This window comes from Hemitrygon akajei, chromosome 13 (genome assembly GCF_048418815.1).
Source record: "Hemitrygon akajei chromosome 13, sHemAka1.3, whole genome shotgun sequence".
Lineage (NCBI taxonomy): Eukaryota > Metazoa > Chordata > Chondrichthyes > Myliobatiformes > Dasyatidae > Hemitrygon > Hemitrygon akajei.
In genome coordinates this window covers 5,045,791-5,065,937 of record NC_133136.1, presented here as the reverse complement: position 1 = coordinate 5,065,937, position 20,147 = coordinate 5,045,791, and the positions used below count along the sequence as shown (strand labels likewise).

Below are 20,147 nucleotides of genomic sequence, written 5' to 3'. Positions count from 1 at the left end.
AAACTGAGTGACTGCAGCCTGTAGTGCACCTTCTGTGTGTGTGAGAAGAGTGCAGTCATTTGCATATGGTAGCTCGAGAGTGGACTGTTGGATGGTTTTGTTTGGGTGAGGAGGCGGTGGAGGTTGAAAAAATTCCATCAGTGTGGAGCCAAATGTAGATGCTCTCCGAGGTGGTCTCTCACCATGCCTGCATCATTCTGTATTCATTCTGCTAGGGCAGTTCACCTAACCCTAACAGTTTGCCTTGGAGAGTGCTGCGTGCAGCTCTGTGTTCTGCCTTGGCCGCTTGGTCATTGGGACCGAACAGCACCACTTGATGGGAGGAGCAGGTTTCGCATTTCAATGTCATTTTCATCAAACTCATCCTTGTTTCTTCTGGAGGAGTACCCAACTACCTCGACAGCCGCATCTTGGAAGGCAGCCTTCAGGTGCTCCCATTTCTGTCCCGTGTCAGAGTCTGCACTTGGGGTGCCTTTGCTATCTAGTTTCTCCCTTAGCTTGATCTGCAATACTTCTCGAAGATCAAAGTGCTTATCCATCTGGAGTCTCTTCGACCATTCCTTATTGCTGGCTTGATAGTTTGTATGGCTTTTGTCCTGACCGCTCTCTGATCTGTCTAACCACCTGTGCTCGGCATGACCCTGGGGTGTAGAACTCCTGACACATCCTTTTGGTGTACACCCTATCCTCCTTATATGAGGGGGATACGTTCCTCACTGTCGACGCATAGTATGGAAAACGTATAATGTCAATAATTATTTAAATAGAGAAAATAGGGATGTGTTTCAGAGGGCTTCCTAAATAGACAGACAGACAGACATACTTTATTGATCCTGACGGAAATTGGGTTTCGTAACAGTCGCACCAACCAAGAATGGTGTAGAAATATAGCAATATAAAACCATAAATAATTAAATAATAATCGGTAAATTATGCCAAGTGGAAATAAGTCCAGGACCAGCCTATTGGCTCAGGGTGTCTGACACTCCGAGGGAGGAGTTGTAAAGTTTGATGGCCACAGGCAAGAATGACTTCCTATGATGCTCAGTGTTACATCTTGGTGGAATGAGTCTCTGGCTGAACGTACTCCTGTGCCTGACCAGTACATTATGGAGTGGATGGGAGTCATTGTCCATGATGGCATGCAACTTGGACAGCATCCTCTTTTCAAACATCACCGTCAGAGAGTCCATTTCCACCCCCACAACATCACTGGCCTTACGAATGAGTTTTATTCTATAAAATATGTTTTATTTGTAATTTATTCATGTTTTCATACCAATACGACACAAAAGGAGTACCACAAGGCAACATTCATATTATATTTTATCTATTTAACGTAATATTCAACTTAATCATGGAAAGTTAACATACTGGGTGTACACTACTCAACAACAGCAGCAGGTGTGTTGGCTCTGGGAGATGAGTGGTTCTGCATTGGTGTCGGGCAGCTTTCCATGGATGAGGTGGATGATTGTGGGTCATCAGGATCATCAAGGACGGCAAGGGGGAAGGAAGACTCACAGAACTTTCTGAACTGCTGGCAGCAGGAGATGACACCGGTTTGAAGAAAGTGGTGAGGGTTGTTTGCTTAGCAGCATTTTGTTTTTCAGCACGGGGGTTTAGTGAATGGTAAACTAAGAGAGGCTTCATCTTACAGTTTCCTTCGGCATTGGAACACATAAGCAGAGTCAACCTATCCTTTGCTGCCTTGAAACCTGACGCAGTCTTTTCATCCTTACTTATGTAAGTGTGTTTTGGCATACTCTTCTAATAAAGCCCAGTCTCGTCTGCATTAAACATCTGCTTTGGTGTGATGCCTAACTCAGCTATCATAGCCCACAACTGCAAAGGGTAACGTTCAGCAGCTTTGTGGTCAGCACTAGCTTGCTCACCATGCACAGCTAAGCTGTGAAGCCTATGACGATTAACAAACTTAGAAAACCATCCCCTACTTGCATTAAAGCTAACAATATCACTTGACACTTCCCCACTAGCCTCTGAACAAAGGCGACCATAAATTTCCAAAGCTGTGTTACCTTCACACCTGATGCAGCCCTGTTTATCATTTCCAACATTTTTTCAAGTGTTAAAGCGGTTCTCTGCTGGTTGGCTGATGGCCCAGGACTTGACATAGGACGCTTAAGAGGCATAGTTAAATATTTCAAACACAAAATCAGTGCACTGTAGGTAATAACAACAAAAGTTTAAGAGCGCAAGATCGCACATTTGCACACTGCCAAAACCAATGCAAGACTGGGGGGAGTGATACTGTGAGGCATGCACACGTGACTTGTATTGGCGGGAAAGCGGTGCTTCTCGTCCAACAGCCTCACATAACTGTGAGTTTTGGACGCATATAAAGAGAAGTTGGTAGAAATAAGTTCGACGCATAACTGTGAATCCGCATTGTCTGAAGACGCATATAGCGAGGATAGGGTGTACCAGACTGTAGTCCAAGAGTGCCAGTGTTTGGATCGGGGGTGTCTCTAGGTTGTCTTGAACCTGGCTTTCTGTTGAAACAATGTATTTGTTATAATCAGGCCTAATTAACACTTACCTAATGAAGGGACAATTTTACAATGGATACTTAACTTACCCAGTATGTCTTCGGATTGTGGGAGAAAACTGGAGCACCCAGCAGAAACCCATGCCTTCCACAGGGAGGATGTACAGACTTCTTACAGAGAATGCTGGGATTGAACCCTGAACTCCAATGCCCCTATCTGTAATAGTATTGTGAACACAACACTACTATAGCTCCCTTTATTTTCAGACTAAAGGCAGAATATGCTGCTCGGCATACTTTCCCTTCCAAAGGGACAATTATGTAAACTTCGTGACATTCTTCCTTGCTGCCATTTGAACTATCCTCCAGTTCTTCATCAGTTGTAGACGTGCTCTATTAGGGGCTGCAATGGATTCCATGCAAGTGTTAAATCTTACAGAATGTTGCTACATTAAAGGATCAAAATAAGTGGTTTTTTATTGGTGTATTCATCTACATTTGTGGTTTTGAAGTTCGAGTTTATTATCATCTGACCGTACATATACAGGTGTTTTCCCCTTTATAAACTTAAGCCGAAATGGCATAAAGCAAAGAACCATTAATTTATATGGGAAAATTTTTCATAAAAGCGAAAATCCTCTTTGTAATGCGAGAACAGGTTACTAATGTAGGTCTTTTGTAAAAGGTAAGTGGCGTAAAGCGAACATCTGCAAAGTGGGGGACACCTGTACATTACCAAATGAAAGAACTTTCCTCCAGACCACGGTGCACCCACAAAACGTATCAATAGGTTTCAATAGGTACGTTCAATGTCAGAGAAATATATACAATGTACATCCTGAAATTCTTTTTCTTTGCAAACATCCACTAAAAGAGGAGTGCCCCAAAGAATGAGTGACAGTTAAATGCCCCGTCCCACGCATAACCAGCAGCAATGCAACAATCCCCGTCCCCCACCAGCAAAAAAGCACCAGCACCTCCTACCAAGCATTCAATCATGCAGCAAAGTACCCATAAAGATTTATTAAGCAACTCAACTCCATTACCCTGCCTTCTCCCTGTAACCTTTGACACCTCAACTAATCAAGAACCTTTCAATCTCAGCTTTAAATATAGGTTCTCAATGACTTGGCCTCCACAACCATCTGTGGCAATGAATTCCATAGATTCACCTCTGACTAAAGAAATTCTTCCTCATCTCTGTTCTAAATGGATGCCCCTCATTTCTAAGGCTTTGGTCTCTGGCCCTAGACTCCTACACTATTGGAAACATTCTCTCCACATCCACTCTATCCAGTCCTTTCAATGTTCTTGAGATCAGTGGCATTTTTCCCCCTTTTGCAGTAACTCTTAGAGCTCCACCTTCTCAAGCTTATTTTGGTAAAATTTATGATTAGAATCAGGTTTTAAGGAAATAGTTCTTTTGAGGTAATACATATTCATGATGGGAATTTAATAAAACCAGCTTTATTATTGCATTTTCTTTATTTTACAAAAGCACTCCAAACTCTAGTAATCTTGTTTTGCTACAGACCATGCCATGGCAGCACTAAACATATTGATGATTCTTATTTAATGTTCACTTAGGAGAAGGGGTTTCACTGATAAGGGTTGCTCTTAGTGCCTTTGAGAAGCCGTAGTCAGCTCTTCTCCTGAATGACTGCACTTTTCCTAGTAGAGATATTTTTTCAATACTATTTTCTAGAAAGCTTATAGGATTTAGATTCTGAGAATATGAACTTTACAATTTACACTCAATAATAAAGAGGCCACTATGTACCTCCTAAAGTGGCATGCAAAAGTTTGGGCACCCCGGTCAAAGTTTCTGTTACTGTGAATAGCTAAGTGAATAAAAGATGACCTGATTTCCAAAAGGCATAAAGTTAAAGATGACACATCTCTTTAATATTTTAAGCAAGATTACTTTTTTAATTCCATCCTTTACAGTTTCAAAATAACAAAAAAGGAAAAGGGCCTGAAGCAAAAGTTTGGGCACCCTGCACGTCGGTAGTTAGTAATGCCCCCTTTGGCAAGTATCATAGCTTGTAAGCGCTTTCTGTAGCCATCTAAGAGTCTTTCAATTCTTGTTTGGGGGATTTTCGCCTATTCTTCCTTGCAAAAGGCTTCTAGTTCTGTGAGATTCTTGGGCCGTCTTGCATGCATTGCTCTTTTGAGGTCTATCTACAGATTTTCAATGATATGTTGGTCGGGGGACTGTGAGGGCCATGGCAAAATCTTCAGCTTGCACCTCTTGAGGTAGTCCATTGTGGATTTTGAAGTGTGTTTAGGATCATTATCCTGTTGTAGAAGCCATCCTCTTTTTATCTTCAGCTTTTTTACAGACGGTGTGATGTTTGCTTCCAGAATTTGCTGGTATTTAATTGAATTCATTCTTCCCTCTCCCAGTGAAATGTTCCCTGTGCCACTGGCTGCAACACAAGCCCAAAGCATGATCGATCCACCCCTGTGCTTAACAGTTGGAGAGGTGTTCTTTTCATGAAATTCTGCACCTTTTTTCTCCAAATATACCTTTGCTCATTGTGGCCAAAAGTTCTATTTTAACTTCATCAGTCCACAGGACTTGTTTCCAAAATGCAGCAGGTTTGTTTAGATGTTTCTTTGCAAACTTCTGACACTGAATTTTGTGGTGAGGACACAGGAAAGGTTTTCTTCTGATGACTCTTCTATGCAGGTAGTGCACCACCACTCCAGAGTCTAATAAATCTTTCTGAAGGTCTTTCGAAGTCAAACAGGGGTTTTGATTTGCTTTTCTAGCAATCCTACAAGCAGTTCTTTCGGAAACTTCTTGGTCTTCTAGACCTCAACTTGACTTCCACCGTTCCTATTAACTGCTATTTTTTAATTACATTATGAACTGAGGAAATGGCTACCTGAAAATGCTTTGTCATGTCCTATAGCCTTCTCCTGCTTTGTGGGCATCATTTATTTTAATTTTCAGAGTGCTAGGAAGCTGCTCAGAGGAGTCCATGGCTGCTGATTGTTGGTACAAGGTTTGAGGAGTCAGGGTATTTATAAAGCTTTGAAATTTGCATCACCTGGCCTTTCCTATGAACAAGCCATAGCCCTAACAAGGTAATTAAGGTCTGAGACCTTGGTAAAAGTTATCTGAGAGCTCAAATCTCTTGGGGTGCCCAAACATTTGCATGGTGCTCCTTTTCTTTTTCTCACTCTAAAATTGTACAAAACAAGAATACCACACTAATCTTGCTTAAAATGTTGAAAAGAATGTTTCAGCTTTACCCTTATGACTTTTGGAGATCAGTTCATCTTCTACTCACAGTAACAGAAATTTTGACCGGGGTGCCCAAACTTTTGCATGCCACTGTATACCTAATAATACTTGCCGGCCTGTGGCGTAGTGGCATCAGCGCTGGACTTTGGAGTGAGAGGTCCCATGTTCGAATCCGACCGGCTCCCTTGCATGCTCTCCATCCATGCCTGGGTTGAGTGTTAAGCTAGCAACTCGACCTTGTAAAAAAAGCACCTGGAAAGGGATGGGCTCCATCCGTTTTCAGATGCCCAAGACACGCTGTACGATGAGCTATCATCAAAAAATTGGTGCAAAAAGCTTGTCATGACTGCACCCTGACAGGAGTTAAGGGCATGTGTGAGCGCACACACACCCCCGCCCCCAATAAAGTGGCTGCTGAGTGTATGTTCATGGTCTTGTGCTGTTGTTGTAGCCCACCCACTTCAAGGTTCAACATGGTGATCAGAGATGCTCTTTTATATACAACTGTTGTAATGTGTGGGTATTTGGGTTACTGGCTCCTTCCTGTCAGCTTGAACCAGTCTGACCATTTCCCATCAAGGACATACATACAGAAACGCGCGAAAAGGGTCAGTAACATCATGAAGGATCCCACCCACCCAGCTCGTGGACTGTTTGTCCCACTCCCATCAGGGAGGAGGCTACACATTAGGCACAGGAGTGGAACCCAGTGTAGATTTCTGTTGCTGTAGCCATTCCACTTCAAGGCTTGAACCAATCTGGACATTCTCCTCTGACCTTTTCCATTAAGAAGGAATCTTCACCCACAGAACTGCCACTCACTGGATGTTTTTTGTTTCTTGCACCATTCTCTGTAAACAGTAGAAACTGTTATGCATGAAAATCCCAGAAGAACAGTAGTTTCTGAGATACCCAAACAACCCATCTGGCACTAACAATCATTCCACAGTCAAAGTCACTTAGATCACATTTCTTCTCCATTCTGATATTTGGTCTGAATAACAACTGAATCTCTTCAGCACGTTTGCGTGCTTTTATGCATTGAGTTGCTGCCTTTGAATTGACTGATTAGGTATTTGCATTAACAAGCAGGTGTACAGGTGTGCTTAGTAAAGTGACTATTGAGGGTATTGGTGGAGTATGAGGAGATTTGATATGTTACCAAAGACCGTCACAAATTTCTGCCTTGGAGAGCATTCTGATTGGTTGTATCACTGTCTGGCATGGAGATGCCACTGCACGGGATCAGAAAAAGCTGCAGAGGGTCATAAACTCAGCACTCGTGATAGGTGCTAATCTTCCCACCATTGAGGATGTCTTCAAAAAGCGTTGTCTCAAAAAGGCAGCATCCATCGTGAAGGAATCTTCTTATCGGGGGAGGTTCAGGAGTCTGAAGACACTCGCAACATTGTAGGAACAGTTTTTCCTCCTCCGGCATCAGATTCCTGAATTACTCATGAACTCATGACCTTCACTATTTTGTACTTTTTTACTGAATTTACTCTTATTGTAATTTATACAATTTTTAATGTACCTCTACTGCAAAGCAACACATTTCATGATATATTTCATTCACATCAGTGACAATATCCTGAAGCTGATTCTGAATCCCAGGCAACTGCTACCTGGTTCTTCGTGATGGAGGTTGTGGGTTTAATAGGTGAACCTCACAGTACAGAAATTGTCCCTTTGTACAGTCCAGTCACAAACAGGGGAACATCTGCAGATGCTGGAAATCTAAGGGATTTACACAAAATGCTGGAGGAACTCAGGCAGCAACTATGGAAAGGAGTATAGTTGATGTTTCGGGCCGAGACCCTTCATTGGGACTGGAGAAAAACAGATGACAAGTCAGAGTTAGAATGTGGTCGCAGCTTTTGGGCAATGTTGGCTTCAAGTGCCATTTTCTAGCACATAGTCCTTCCATGTCGTAGCATTATAAGTGCTCATCTTACTCTTTCTTAAATGTAAATGTTCCTGTTTCCCCTCCACTTCTGACTTCAACCACCATCTTCTAAACCTCCTTTGATCTGCTAAGAAGAAAAAAAATTCACAATTCAACCTTCACAATTATATATACCTCAGTCTGTTTTCCCCCAACTGCAGCCTTCTTTTCTCTATGGAACACATACTGTATGTGACTTATCCATTCTCTCAATATCAGACAATATCGTGATCAATCCCCTCTGCATCCTTTCATGTTCAATTACATCGTTACTTAGATGACCACAATTGAACTGTTCTTCAACTGTGGTCTACTTAACACTTTAGATAGAGTCATTGAATACTACAAAACTGAAACAGGCCTCTTGACCTATCTAATCCTTGCCAAACTTATGCTGCCTATCAACCCATCACCTAGGCCATAGCCCTCCATACTCCTCTCACCCATGCACTGATCCAAGCTTCACTTAAATGTTGAAATCAACCCACATCCACCACTTCTGCTGGCAGCTCATTTCATACACTCACTACCCCGTGAGTGAAAAAGTACCTCCTCATGTGCCCTTAAAATTTCACCTTTCATCCTTAACCTATGATCTCCAGTTGTTGTCACTCCCAACATCAGTGGAAAAAGCCTGTTTGCATTGACCTTATCTATACCTCTCATAATTTTTTATACCTCTATCAAATCTCCTAAATTCAACCTTTCCTGCAATTTTCAATTTTCTTGTAAATTTTCTCTGTACGCTTTCAATTTTATTGATGTCTTTCCTGTAGGTAGATGACCAGAACATATATTTGCTTGTTGCTGATATATTTCCAGCACTTTCTGTTTGTATTATTTTGATCATCGCTCTCAATCTTGTACTACTAATTAATATGATGAAGACCAAGCAATTTCAGATCCAAATTGTGCAGATCCTATGTGGATTGGCTCATGTAGAAACTTGATTAAAGTTCATGTAGATGACCTCAACTGCATAACCCTGATCAATGTACTTGGTTGCCTCTTTAAACGTTCTCCAATTCTGTTGGACTAATCTTGACAAGTTCCTGTAATCTTGACCACTTATTACAATGTCCTTTATAATTGTACTCATTGTGACCCTGGTATATTTGTTGTTAAATGGATCAAGTAAATGTTTAGAATGTTGGTTGGCTTGACAGACAAGAAAGCCCTTTTTTCATGGATAGCAAGTTCAAGTTTCAACCATATATGAATATAGCCAAATGAAACAGCAGTTTTCCGGGGCCAAGGTGCAAAACACATTACCGGCTGCTCACAGTACATTGCACAAATAGCACGTATGGTCACAATTTCAGAAAAACATACAGTCACAAAGAAAGAAAATAATATAGCCCAGATCCTTGAGTGCCATAACTGTAGATTTATGGTAAGTTGTCCTTGTCCAGTTTCAGTCATGATAGAACATTGTTCCCAAGTGTGTAAAGATGCAGGGTTTGTAATTGAGTTTGACTTGAAGTACTGAATCAACAATTCAGCTCAGCCTGCTCCTGAGCTTCTGACCATCACAGTAGCCATTTCAATCCACTTGATAGCACAAAGCAAATCAGATGCAGAAAGCACACATCTATCTAAAACTACCTACAGCAAGTTCCTCCAGTACAACTACAACTCTTGATCACACAGTCATGGCCCCATCAGAACTTACTCTTAAAACAACAAACAGGATGCGGGGGCGTGGGTGGCTGGAAAGCTGTTGATATCAATGGTTTCAATTTCTTCTGAACTCATTTCAACCTTGGTTCAAACTTCAGAAACAAGGACTGAATTGTATATACAAGATGAGAGTGAATGGGCTTATTATTATATATTCCATCTGGATAGACTCCAACCTGAAGACATGAGCATTGATTTCTCTACACTGCATCTCTTTTTCTGTTACCCATTCTAGTTCTCCTCTGATCCTTTCTCTTCTCCTCACCTGCCCATTACCTCCCACTGGTGCCTCTCCTCTTTCCCTTTTTTTCCATGGTCCATTGTCCTTTCCTATCAGAATCCTCCTTCAGCTCTTTACCTTTTCCACTTATCACTTCCCTACTTCTCACTTCATTCCCCCTCCCCATCCACCTGGCTTCACCTTCCCCTCCTCCCATTTTATTGTGGCTTCTGCCCCCTTCATTTCTAATCCTGATGAAGGATCTTGCTCTGAAACATCAATTGTTTATTCCTTTCTATAGATGTTGCGTGATCTGCCTTGCTCCTCCAGAATTTTGTTTGTGGTTCTCAGGATTTTCAGCATCTGCAGAATCTCTTGTGTTTATGCTTGTTACTATTGTAGCTTGTTTATCCTTGTTAGTACAGGAAAGTAGCAAAGTGTAGAGTCATGAATTAAAATGTCAGTAAGGTTCTAGAAGAGCCTTTCCAGTGAATGCAATCACACCTAGCATGAAGGAAATGGGTTACTCTTGTTGGAAGCCAGCCTTAGACGTTCCTGTGAAGATGCTGAACTGGAGTTCCCTGTCTTCACATTACATGAGTTCCAACAACTTGACTACACATCATATTACTTGTGGCATTCAACAGCATTACCTCTACAGGGCCAGCCGAGACAAAATCCCTTGCAGTGGCCCAGACGCTAGCTTGAGGTTTCTCTCAGCCTTGTCTGAAATTAAATGCTCTGTGTTCTAGTTACTCAGTGGATTTTCCAAGAGGAGTACTGATTTATGAGAGAGACACAATATTAACAGAGAGCCTCTTAAATGCTCCCAATGGCATGCATCTGAAATGGCCTCTGAAGATCAAGTCTAGTTCCTGGCCTTCACAGGTGTCTTAGCTGCTAAGCTCGGCAGGATTGTTTCTACTGAGAAGAGAAGGGGCAAAGGCAGGTTACTTTTGCCTTAAAACCAGTCACTTTGGGGAGATGGGGCTTGTTAACCGTGGTTGGCAGCTCTTCTAGGAGAAGGAAAACTCTGATCTCAAACCTCCGCTGCCTTGGGGAAGGCTTCAAGAGTAAACTCAGAGAAAAAATCTGGATCTGGAGGCCCTAAAGCAGTCCTGTATAGAGTTCAATGCTGTCTGATAACACTTGTGATGCTGCTGGTGACAGACTGTATCGGTCTCTGCCGTTCCTTTGAGCTGCATGGGCAACAGCTCATTCTCCAAATCATACTGGCTTGTGAGTCAACTTCAACGTAGAGAGCTAGGATGCAACATCCATGGTTGAACTGACCAGTAGTAAAAATAGGGAGGGATTGATAATGGGGGTGGCAGAGGGGAGAAAGCTGTTGAGAAAACTTTGAGTGCGGGTCTTCAAGCTCCTGTACCTTCTCTCTGATGTTAATTATAAGAAGAGGGTATGTGCTGGGTGATGGAGTCTCTTAATGATGGATGCTGCCTTTTTGAGGCATCACCTTTTGAAGGTGTCCTCCATGGTGGGGAGGCTAGTGCCTATGATGGAGCTGGCTGAATTTGCAATCCTCTGCTGTCACTCTTTGTCTGACGTAGCCTGTGGTATAGCTCTGGCGTTGTGCTCCCAATGGGTTTTTTCCTGGTTTTTTTAGTTAGTAGAGGTTCTTTTTTTCTTTCTTTCTATAAAAAAAATTCTTAATACTTTATTTTTTCTTATTATTGATATATTGCTTAGCTTTGTTAATCAGTTATTTGTTAATTAATTCTTCATTATACATAATGATATATTGACTTGATTACCTTAAAAAGAAAGAAAAAGAAAAGCCTGTGGTAGTGAGTGTTGTGTTCATACTTGGGTGTGAATTATTATCTGCCTTCATAAATCAGAGTATTGAGTTCAGGAATTGGGATGTTATTTTGAAATTGTATAAGCCGTTGGTGAGGACTATGTTCAGTTTTGGTCATCTACCTGCAGGAAAGCTGTCAATAAGATTGACAGATTGCAGAGAAAATTTACAAGGACCTGAGATACAGGGTAAGGTTGAATAGGCTAGAACTTTATTTCCTAGAACATAGGAGAATGAGGGGAGATTTGACAGAGGTGTACAAAATTATGAGGATAAATACAGGCAGGCTTTTTGCATGGAGGTTGGATGAGACTACAACTAGAGGTCATGGGTTAAGGTTGAAAGGTGAAATGTTTAAGGGAAAATGGGGAAAATTCTTCACTCAGACGGTGGTGAGAGAGTGGAATGAGTTGTTAGCAGAACTGGTGAATGTGGGTTTGATTGCAGCCTTTAAGAGAAGCTTAAAGGGAGGGATACAGAGAGCTGTGGTCTTGGTGCAGGTTGGTGGGACCAGGCAGAGTAATAGTTCAGCATGGACTAGATAGGGTGAAGGGTCTGTTTCTGTACTGTAGTACACCAAGGCGCTTTTCTAAAATGATGCAGAACCAAGCATTAGTAAGTAAACAGTTTAATACTTGGTGTCACACATAAAATACTGGAGGAACTCAGCAGGCTAGGCAGCAACAATGGAAAAGAGTAAACAGTCGACATTTCAGACTCAGACCCTTCCCCATGACTGGTAAGGAAGGGGGTGGTCAGAATAAGAAGGTGGAAGGAGGGGAGGAAGAAGTACAGGGTGGCAGGTGATAGGTGAAACTGGGAGAGTGGGAGGGGTGAAGTAAAGAGCTGGGAAATAGATTAGTGAAAGAGATAAAGGGCTGGAGAAAAGGGAATCTGATAGGAGAGGACAGAAGACCATGGAAGAAAGAGAAAGAGGTGGAGCACCAGAGGGAAGTGAGGCACGTAAGAAGAGAAGGTGTGAGAGGGAAACAGGATTGGGGAATAATGAAGTGGGAGGGGCAATTACCGGAAGTTCAAAACCTTGAATCATTGATGTTCATGCCATCGGGTTGGAGGCTACCCAGGTGGAATATAAGGTTGTTGCTCCTCCAAATTGAATGTGGACTCATCATGGCAGTAGAGGAGGCCATGGGCTGACATGTTGGAATGGGAATGGGAATTGGTGGCCACTGGGAAATCCTGTATTTTGTGGTAGACAGAGTGCAGGTGCTCAATGAAGCGATCTCCCAATCTATGTCGGGTCTTGCCAATATACAGGAGGCTATACTGGGAACACCAGATGCAATTGATGACCCCAACTCACATGTGAAATACCACTTTACCTGGAAGGACTGTTTGGGCCCCTGAGTGATAGTGAAGGCGGAGGTGTAGGGACAGGCGTGGCACTTGGCAACCTACAGCGGGACAAGTGCCACACGTGCCTCTACAGATCTGATGAAGGGGCTCAGCCCGAAATGTCGACTATATACTATTTTCCATAAATGCTACCTGACCTGCTGAGTTTCTCCAGCATTTTTCTGCAGATTTTCTTGTGTTTGTTAACACTTGGTATATTTTGCTGGTTAATGGCGTAGACAATTCTTTCAATCTGTGGTTGTTAATTAAGGTAATCTAATTATTATTCAGCTTTGACGTTTCTCATCCTTTTTGTGGACAGGGCAAATCTGGGCAAATCCCACTTTGTAGGCAAGTGGCACTGTTGTCACTTACTGGAACAGTTGAGGAGAGAAGTGGCTGGCTATGAAGCACGGATGGTCAGCATGGCAAGGTCGAGTTAGTGCTTTCACATTAGAAGACATTGAAATCATCTCAATAACAATATGGAATTGGAGGTCGTAAGAAAGCAAGAAACTAGTAGTCACAATCTGAAGATCAACGCTACTAGGCAGACTGGGACTGAGACAGCTGTGGAGGCCAAGTTGTTGGGTATTTTTAAAGCAGAGGTTGATAGGTTCTTGATTAGTCAGGATGTCAAAAGTTATGGGGAGAAGGCAGGAGAGTGGAGTTGAGATGGATAGTAAATCAGCCACTTTGGAATGGCGGAGCGGATTCAATAGGCTGAATAGCCTAACTTTGCTCCTATGTCTTATGATCTTATGGTCTATAGGCTGACTTGCCCTCAGAATCTGCATACAACTTCAGTGTGATATAGCAAGTAACCATAGCAATTATAGAAACATCAAACATTGAGCACCATGGCTCAACATCAGGCCCTTTGGCCCAGTGGTTGACACTTTGATTGTGATCTTCTAAAATTTCCTAGCTTTCAAACATGACGATACAGATTGGAAGCGTGATCAGGCTACTTGGCCTCCTGAACCTGCTCCATTACGTGCTAACTTCACAACTAATCTAACTGTAATAGCAGTTTATCTATAGTACCTTTCCAAGCTTTTATCAAGAGTAATTTATATCTGCTTTAAAAAGATATTTCTAAGGTTCTGCTTTTAAAAGTTCAAAATTTCAAAGTTTGAAGTAAATTTATTATCAAAGTTCATTTATGTCACCATATACAACCCTGAGATTCATTTTCTTTCTGGCATTCACAGTAAATACGAGAAACACAATAGATTCAATAAAAGACCGCATACAACAGGACACACTTCAACCTATTTGCCACAGGAAGAAAGTGTAGCTAATAATCCTGAGGAAACAAAATAGCATCATCTGTTTTAAATGGGCAGCCTTTTATTTTGAAACAGATTTATTTAACAGCCCAATTTTTTGATTCTCTCAAAAGGTCCCAGCAGGCTGGAAAATGACAAATGCAATGCCCCTGGTCAAAATATGAGAGTAATAGAAAGTCTGACATCTGTCGATGGGAAAATGCTGTTAACCTATTACTAAAGTAGTAATAGTAGTAGGACATATGGGAAGTTATAACATGATCAAGCAGAATTAGCACAGTTTTGTGAAAGAAGATTTATGTTTGACAATTTTATTAATTCTTTGAAGCTGAAACAAGCAGGGTATCCAGCACATGTTAGACATTTAGAGTTCTGGAATACATTTAATAATATGTCATAGAATACAGAATAGTTCAACATAATATAGGCTTTTCGACCCAAAATGTTGTTCTGACCTTCTAACCTACTCTAAGATCAATCTAACCCTTCCCTCCCCCTTAGTTCTCTATTTTTCTATCATCCATGTAGCTGTCTAAGAGTCTCTTAAATGCCTCTAATGTACTGCTCCGGCAGCATGTTCTGTGCACCCCCCCACTCTCTGTGTAAAAATTTTTACCTATGTCATCTCTCCTATACTTTCGTAAAATCACTTTAAAATTGTGCCTCTTGTATTTGCCATTTCCACCTTGGGAAAAAAAGGTACTGACTGTCCACTCGATCCATGCATCTTATTGTCTATTAAGTCATCACTTATCCTTCTTCACTCAAAAGAGAAAAGGTCTAGCTTGCTCAACCTTTTTTCATATGACATGCTCTCTAATCCAGGTAGCATCAGGTAAATCTCCTCTGCACCCTCTCTAGCTCTTCCTATAATGAGATGACCAGAACTGAGAACAATATTCCAAGTGTGGTCTAACCAGGGTTTCATAGAGCAGCAACATTACCTTGTGGCTCTTGAACTGAATCCCTTGACTAATGAAGGCCAACACTCCATAAAACTTCTTAACAATCCTATCAACTTGCACAGCAACTTTGGGGGAATCTATTGATGTGGACCCTAAGATCCATTTGTTCCTCTACATGTTAAGAATCCTGCCATTAATCCTGTACTCTCTCTTCAAATGTGATATTCTAAAATGAATTACTTCACACTCTTTGAGGTTGAACTCCATCTGTCACTTTTCATCCCAGCTCTGTATCCTGTCACTGTCTCGTTGCAACCTACAACAACATTCTACACAATCCACAGCACCACCAGCCTTTGTATCAGCTGCAAGTTTACTAACCCACCCTTCCATTTTTTCATTCAAGTCGTTTGTAAAGATCACAAAGAGCAGGGGTCCCAGAACAGATCCCTGCAGAACACCACTGGTGACAGGCCAAAAGACCATAAGACATAGGAGCAGAATTAGGCCATTCAGACCATCAAGTCTGCTCCACCATTTCATCATGGCTTATCCTGAATCCCACTTAAACCCCATACACTTGGCTTCTCGCCATATCTTTTGATGCCCTGACCGAACAGGAAACAAACAACTTCGTCTTAAGTATACTCACGGTCTTGGCCTCCACTGCAGTCTGTTCTTGAGCATTTCACAGATTCACTACTCTCTGGCTAAAAAAAATCCTCTTTACCTCTGTTTTAAAAGTTCGCTCCTCAATTCTGGGGCTGTGCCCTCTAGTTCTGGATATCCCAAACAGAGGAAACATCCTCTCCATGTCCATCCTATCTAGTCCCTCCTACACTCTTCTAAATTCCAATGAGTACAGGCCCAGAGTTGCCAAATGCTCCTTGTATGTTAACCCCTTAGTTCTTGAAATTATCCTTGTGAACCCCCTCTAAAGCCTCTCCAATGACAACACATCCTTCCTGAGATATGGGGCCGAAAACTGTTGACAATACTCCAAGTGAGGCCTGACTAGTGTCTTATAAAGGCTCAGCATTATCTCCTTGTTTTTATATTGTATTCCCCTTTGAAATAGATGTCAACATTTCATTTGGCTTCTTTGCCATAGACTCAGCCTGTAAATTCACCTTCTGGGAATCTTGCATAGGGATTCCTAATTCCCTCTGCACCTCTGATGTTTGAACCTTCTCCCTATTTAGATAATAGTCCATACTATTTACCAAAATGGATTATCATACATTTCCCAACACTGTTCCATCTGCCACTTTTTTTGCCCATTCTTCCAATTTGTCAGTTCTTCTGCAATTGCATTGCTTCCTCAGCACTACCTACCCCTCCACCTATTTTTGTATCATCTGCAAACTTTGCCACAGAGCCATCAATTCCATTATCTAAATGTGTGAATGTGTGGAGCAGGTTAAGACCTACAAGTATCTGGGAGTACAGTTAGACGAGAAGCTAGACTGGACTGCCAACACAGATGCCTTGTGCAGGAAGGCACAGAGTCGACTGTACTTCCTTAGAAGGTTGGCGTCATTCAATGTCTGTAGTGAGATGCTGAAGATGTTCTATAGGTCAGTTGTGGAGAGCGCCCTCTTCTTTGTAGTGGGCTACGGTCAATTATGGAAAACTCTGAACATCCTCTACATAGCACCGTCCAGAGACAGAGAAGCAGTTTCAGCGACAGGTTACTATCGATGCAATGCTCCTCAGACAGGATGAAGAGGTCAATACTCCCCAATGCCATTAGGCTTTACAATTCTACCGCCAGGACTTAAGAACTTTTTAAAAGCTATTATTAATGCTTTTTGAGATAGTGATTTAGATGCATATCATATTTTTTACTGAGTTAAGTATTGTATGTAATTAGTTTTGCTACAACAAGTGTATGGGACATTGGAAAAAAGTTGAATTTCCCCATGGGGATGAATAAAGTATCTATCTATCTATCTAAATAATTGACAAACAATGTGAAAAGCAGCGGTCCTAATGCTAACCCCTGAGGACTACCTCTAGTCACTGGCAGCCAGCCAGAAAGGGCCCCTTTTTTTCCCATTCGCTGTTCCTGCCTCTCAGCCATTCCTCTATACTTGCCAGTATCTGTCCTGTAATGCTGAGAGGTCATGTTGTGTATTCTGGCTCCTTGTTATATCAACTACTTTAATCTATCTAATAAATGTGATTAAGTGTAAATAGATAAAGAACAGAGTTTTCTTCTTCAAGACTTATTTTCCCACTAATTTTTTTTGTCATTTTGAAATATAAGTATATTGTAATAATGTTGTTACCAGTCAGTTGCATCACTTCTTTCTGCATTTATTGTGATAGCAAATAGATTTTTTTTAAATTGCAGAAATCCTTATTATGAAGAGAAATCATATTCTTCCCTTAACTCCCTTTCTCCCTTAACTTTGTTTTTCAGTTATACTTGCCGCCTCTTGCGGAGATACCTGTACGCATTCGACAAAATATATTTCCCCTGCTCCCACAGCACCACATTGCAAAAGTGGTTTTCAGCTTGCAGTGACACAGGAGAGGACTTACTGTACTTTACGTGCTCGCATGTTCTCAAGTCCTATGCTTCCAGGTTGTGAACACTTGCTCTTCCATGTCCTGTGTTGCATGCAACAATTCCCTTCACCTGCTTGTGCATGCCTCTGGAGTGTGAAATTGTCTGTGTTGAAGCTGTCTTTCTCCCTTTAATCTTCTCTATTTACCCCTACAAAGTACAGTGCATTCTGATTAATTGAGACACATGGGGAAACAGTACATTTTAGTCTTACTAAGTGGCTGCTCAATTAGCCAAAGTTTCTTGGAAATAGTTAAAAAGGTATAAAAAAGACACACTACCATTTAACTGAACAACAAATTACGTACTTAAATGAAATACAGAACAAATTAAAACATTATCAATAAACTTGCAATAATTTTACTGAAACTGAACAACAAAAATGTCAGACAAGAGAAAATCTGCAGATGCTGGAACCAAGTTTTAGGAATTATTCTACTTAAGCATGCAGTTTTCATGAATTCTGCATGGTTTCGAGTAGTCGTAATTACACATACGGTAACCTCTGCAGAATTTGACTTCCCAAAGTGCATTACCCCACAATGGTCTGGATTAAATCTGATCTGCCACAGCCCCATCCAACTTTCCAGCTAATCTGTGTCCCGCCGAATCCTTAGACAACCTTCTTTGCTACTTACTACCCCCACCAATGTTCATGACATCTGCAAAGGTACCAATTAGGCATCTACCTCCTTTTCTTACTTACGTCCTGCCCATTATGCTGCTGGTGTTTAGGCAGCATTGAATGTCCTCTATCTCTGTTGGTGCTCAGTGCTTCCTTCATCGTGTCGGTAACTTCCTTTCAGTTTTCATTACTATCAGCCAGGCAGATCCTGGGTGGAGACACACAAGGACTGTCATAAACAGAGGTAGAAAGATTCTTCATTGCTGTTTCTATAACAGTTTTGTTTGACCATTCAGGGTGTTAACCCTGAGCTGAATCCCTGAATCTGGAGGACCAGTGGACCACTCTTAATCTGGCCACTACCCTTTGACCTGTTTGGCAATGGTGACCCTACCAAGAGCCAAAGCATAAAGCCCTGACTCCAGCCAGCATAGCTCTCCAGGTCATTGAGGCACACAAGCCTCTAAACCATGACATGGTTGTGGTCCTCTTGGATCATTTTCATATATTACAAGCAAGAAAGATCACAGCACCAGTCCCCATTTGTTTAGGACTAGAAGTCCATAACATAGGTGAAGTATGAAGTTAAGCTAGCCAATAATATGAAAGTGGATACCAAAAGATTTTTCAGATATATAAAGAGCAAAGGAGAGGGGTGGGTGAGTTTTGGACCACTAGAAAATGATTCTGGGTACAAAAAAATGGGAGATGAACTGAACAAACATCTGTCTTCACTGTAACACTAACAGTATGCTGGAAGTTCGAGAGTGTCAGGGGGCAGAAGTAAGTAAGTTGCTATTACAAAGAAGAAGATGCTTGGGAAACGGAAAGATCTGAAGGTAGATAAGTCACCTGGGCCAGATGGACTACACCCCAGGGTTGTGCAAGCGGGTAACGAAAGAGGCATTAGTAATGATCTTGCAAAATTCACTTCTGGAGTGGTTCCAGAGGATTGGAAAATTCTACTCTTTAAGAAGGGAGGGAAGTAGAAGAGATGGAAATTGAATGAATTAATTGACTTTATTTCTTACATCCTTCACATAAAAATCTTTACGTTACGTCTCTGCCTGAATGTGCAATTTACAGTCATTCGTAATAAGTAGTGTGTACAGCAGAACAGTCAATATAGCATAGAAATACAATTGTATTAGCGTGAGTTAATGAGTCCGATGACCTAGTGGAACAAGCTGTCCGGTAGCCTGTTGGTCCTGGCTTTAATGCTGCGGTACCGTTTCCTGGATGGTAACAGCTGGAACAGTTTGGGGACTCGGTCCCCCAATGATCCTTCGGGCCCTTTTTACACACCTGTCTTTGTAAATGTCCTGAATAGTGGAGAGTTCACATCTACAGATGAACTGGGCTGTCCGTATCACTTTCTGCAGAGTTGTGCGATTGAGGGAAGTACAGTTCCCTTACCAGCCAGTGATGCAGCCAGTCAGGATGTTCTCAATTGTGCCCAGTAGAAAGTCCTTAGAATTTGGGGACTCATGCCAAACTTCTTCAACCGTCTGAGGTGAAAGAGGAGCAGTTGTACTTTTTTCACCACACAGTCAGTGTGTACAGACCACGAGATCCTCGGTGATGTGTATACAGAGGAACTTAAGGCTGTTCACCCTTTCAACCCCACATCCGTTGATGTCAATATGGGTGAGGCTGTCTCTGTTCCTCAAAGGTTGTTTGCTTGACACCACTGTGTCAGGGTAGGCTGCCTCGTTATTATTTGAGATAAGGCCAATCAATGTACTATCGTCAGCAAATTTAATTAGCAGATCAGAGCTGTGGTTGGGGACACAGTCATTGGTATACAGAGAGTAAAGGAGGGAGCTTAGGACACATCCCTGAGGGGCTCCTGTGTTGAGGGCCTGTAGGCCAGTTAGCCTAACTTCAGTGGTTGGGAAGATATTAGATTTCATTATTATGGATGAGGTTTCAGGGTACTTGGAGACACATAAATTAGGCGTAAGTCAGCAT

At 41.8% G+C, this 20,147-nt stretch overlaps 1 protein-coding gene across 4 annotated transcripts in view; it reads left to right on the top strand.

The window, feature by feature from the left end:
* Positions 1-20,147, top strand: part of dym (dymeclin) — a 375,569-nt gene that overhangs the window by 198,249 nt on the left and 157,173 nt on the right. For 2 of the 4 annotated variants that reach the window (XM_073064065.1, XM_073064064.1), the window contains exon 14: positions 17,405-17,569. The exons of the other annotated variants lie outside the window; for them this stretch is intronic. In XM_073064065.1, coding sequence (XP_072920166.1) covers positions 17,405-17,569 — 165 coding nt within the window. The remainder of the gene's footprint in view (positions 1-17,404; positions 17,570-20,147) is intronic. 4 annotated transcript variants of the gene reach the window in all.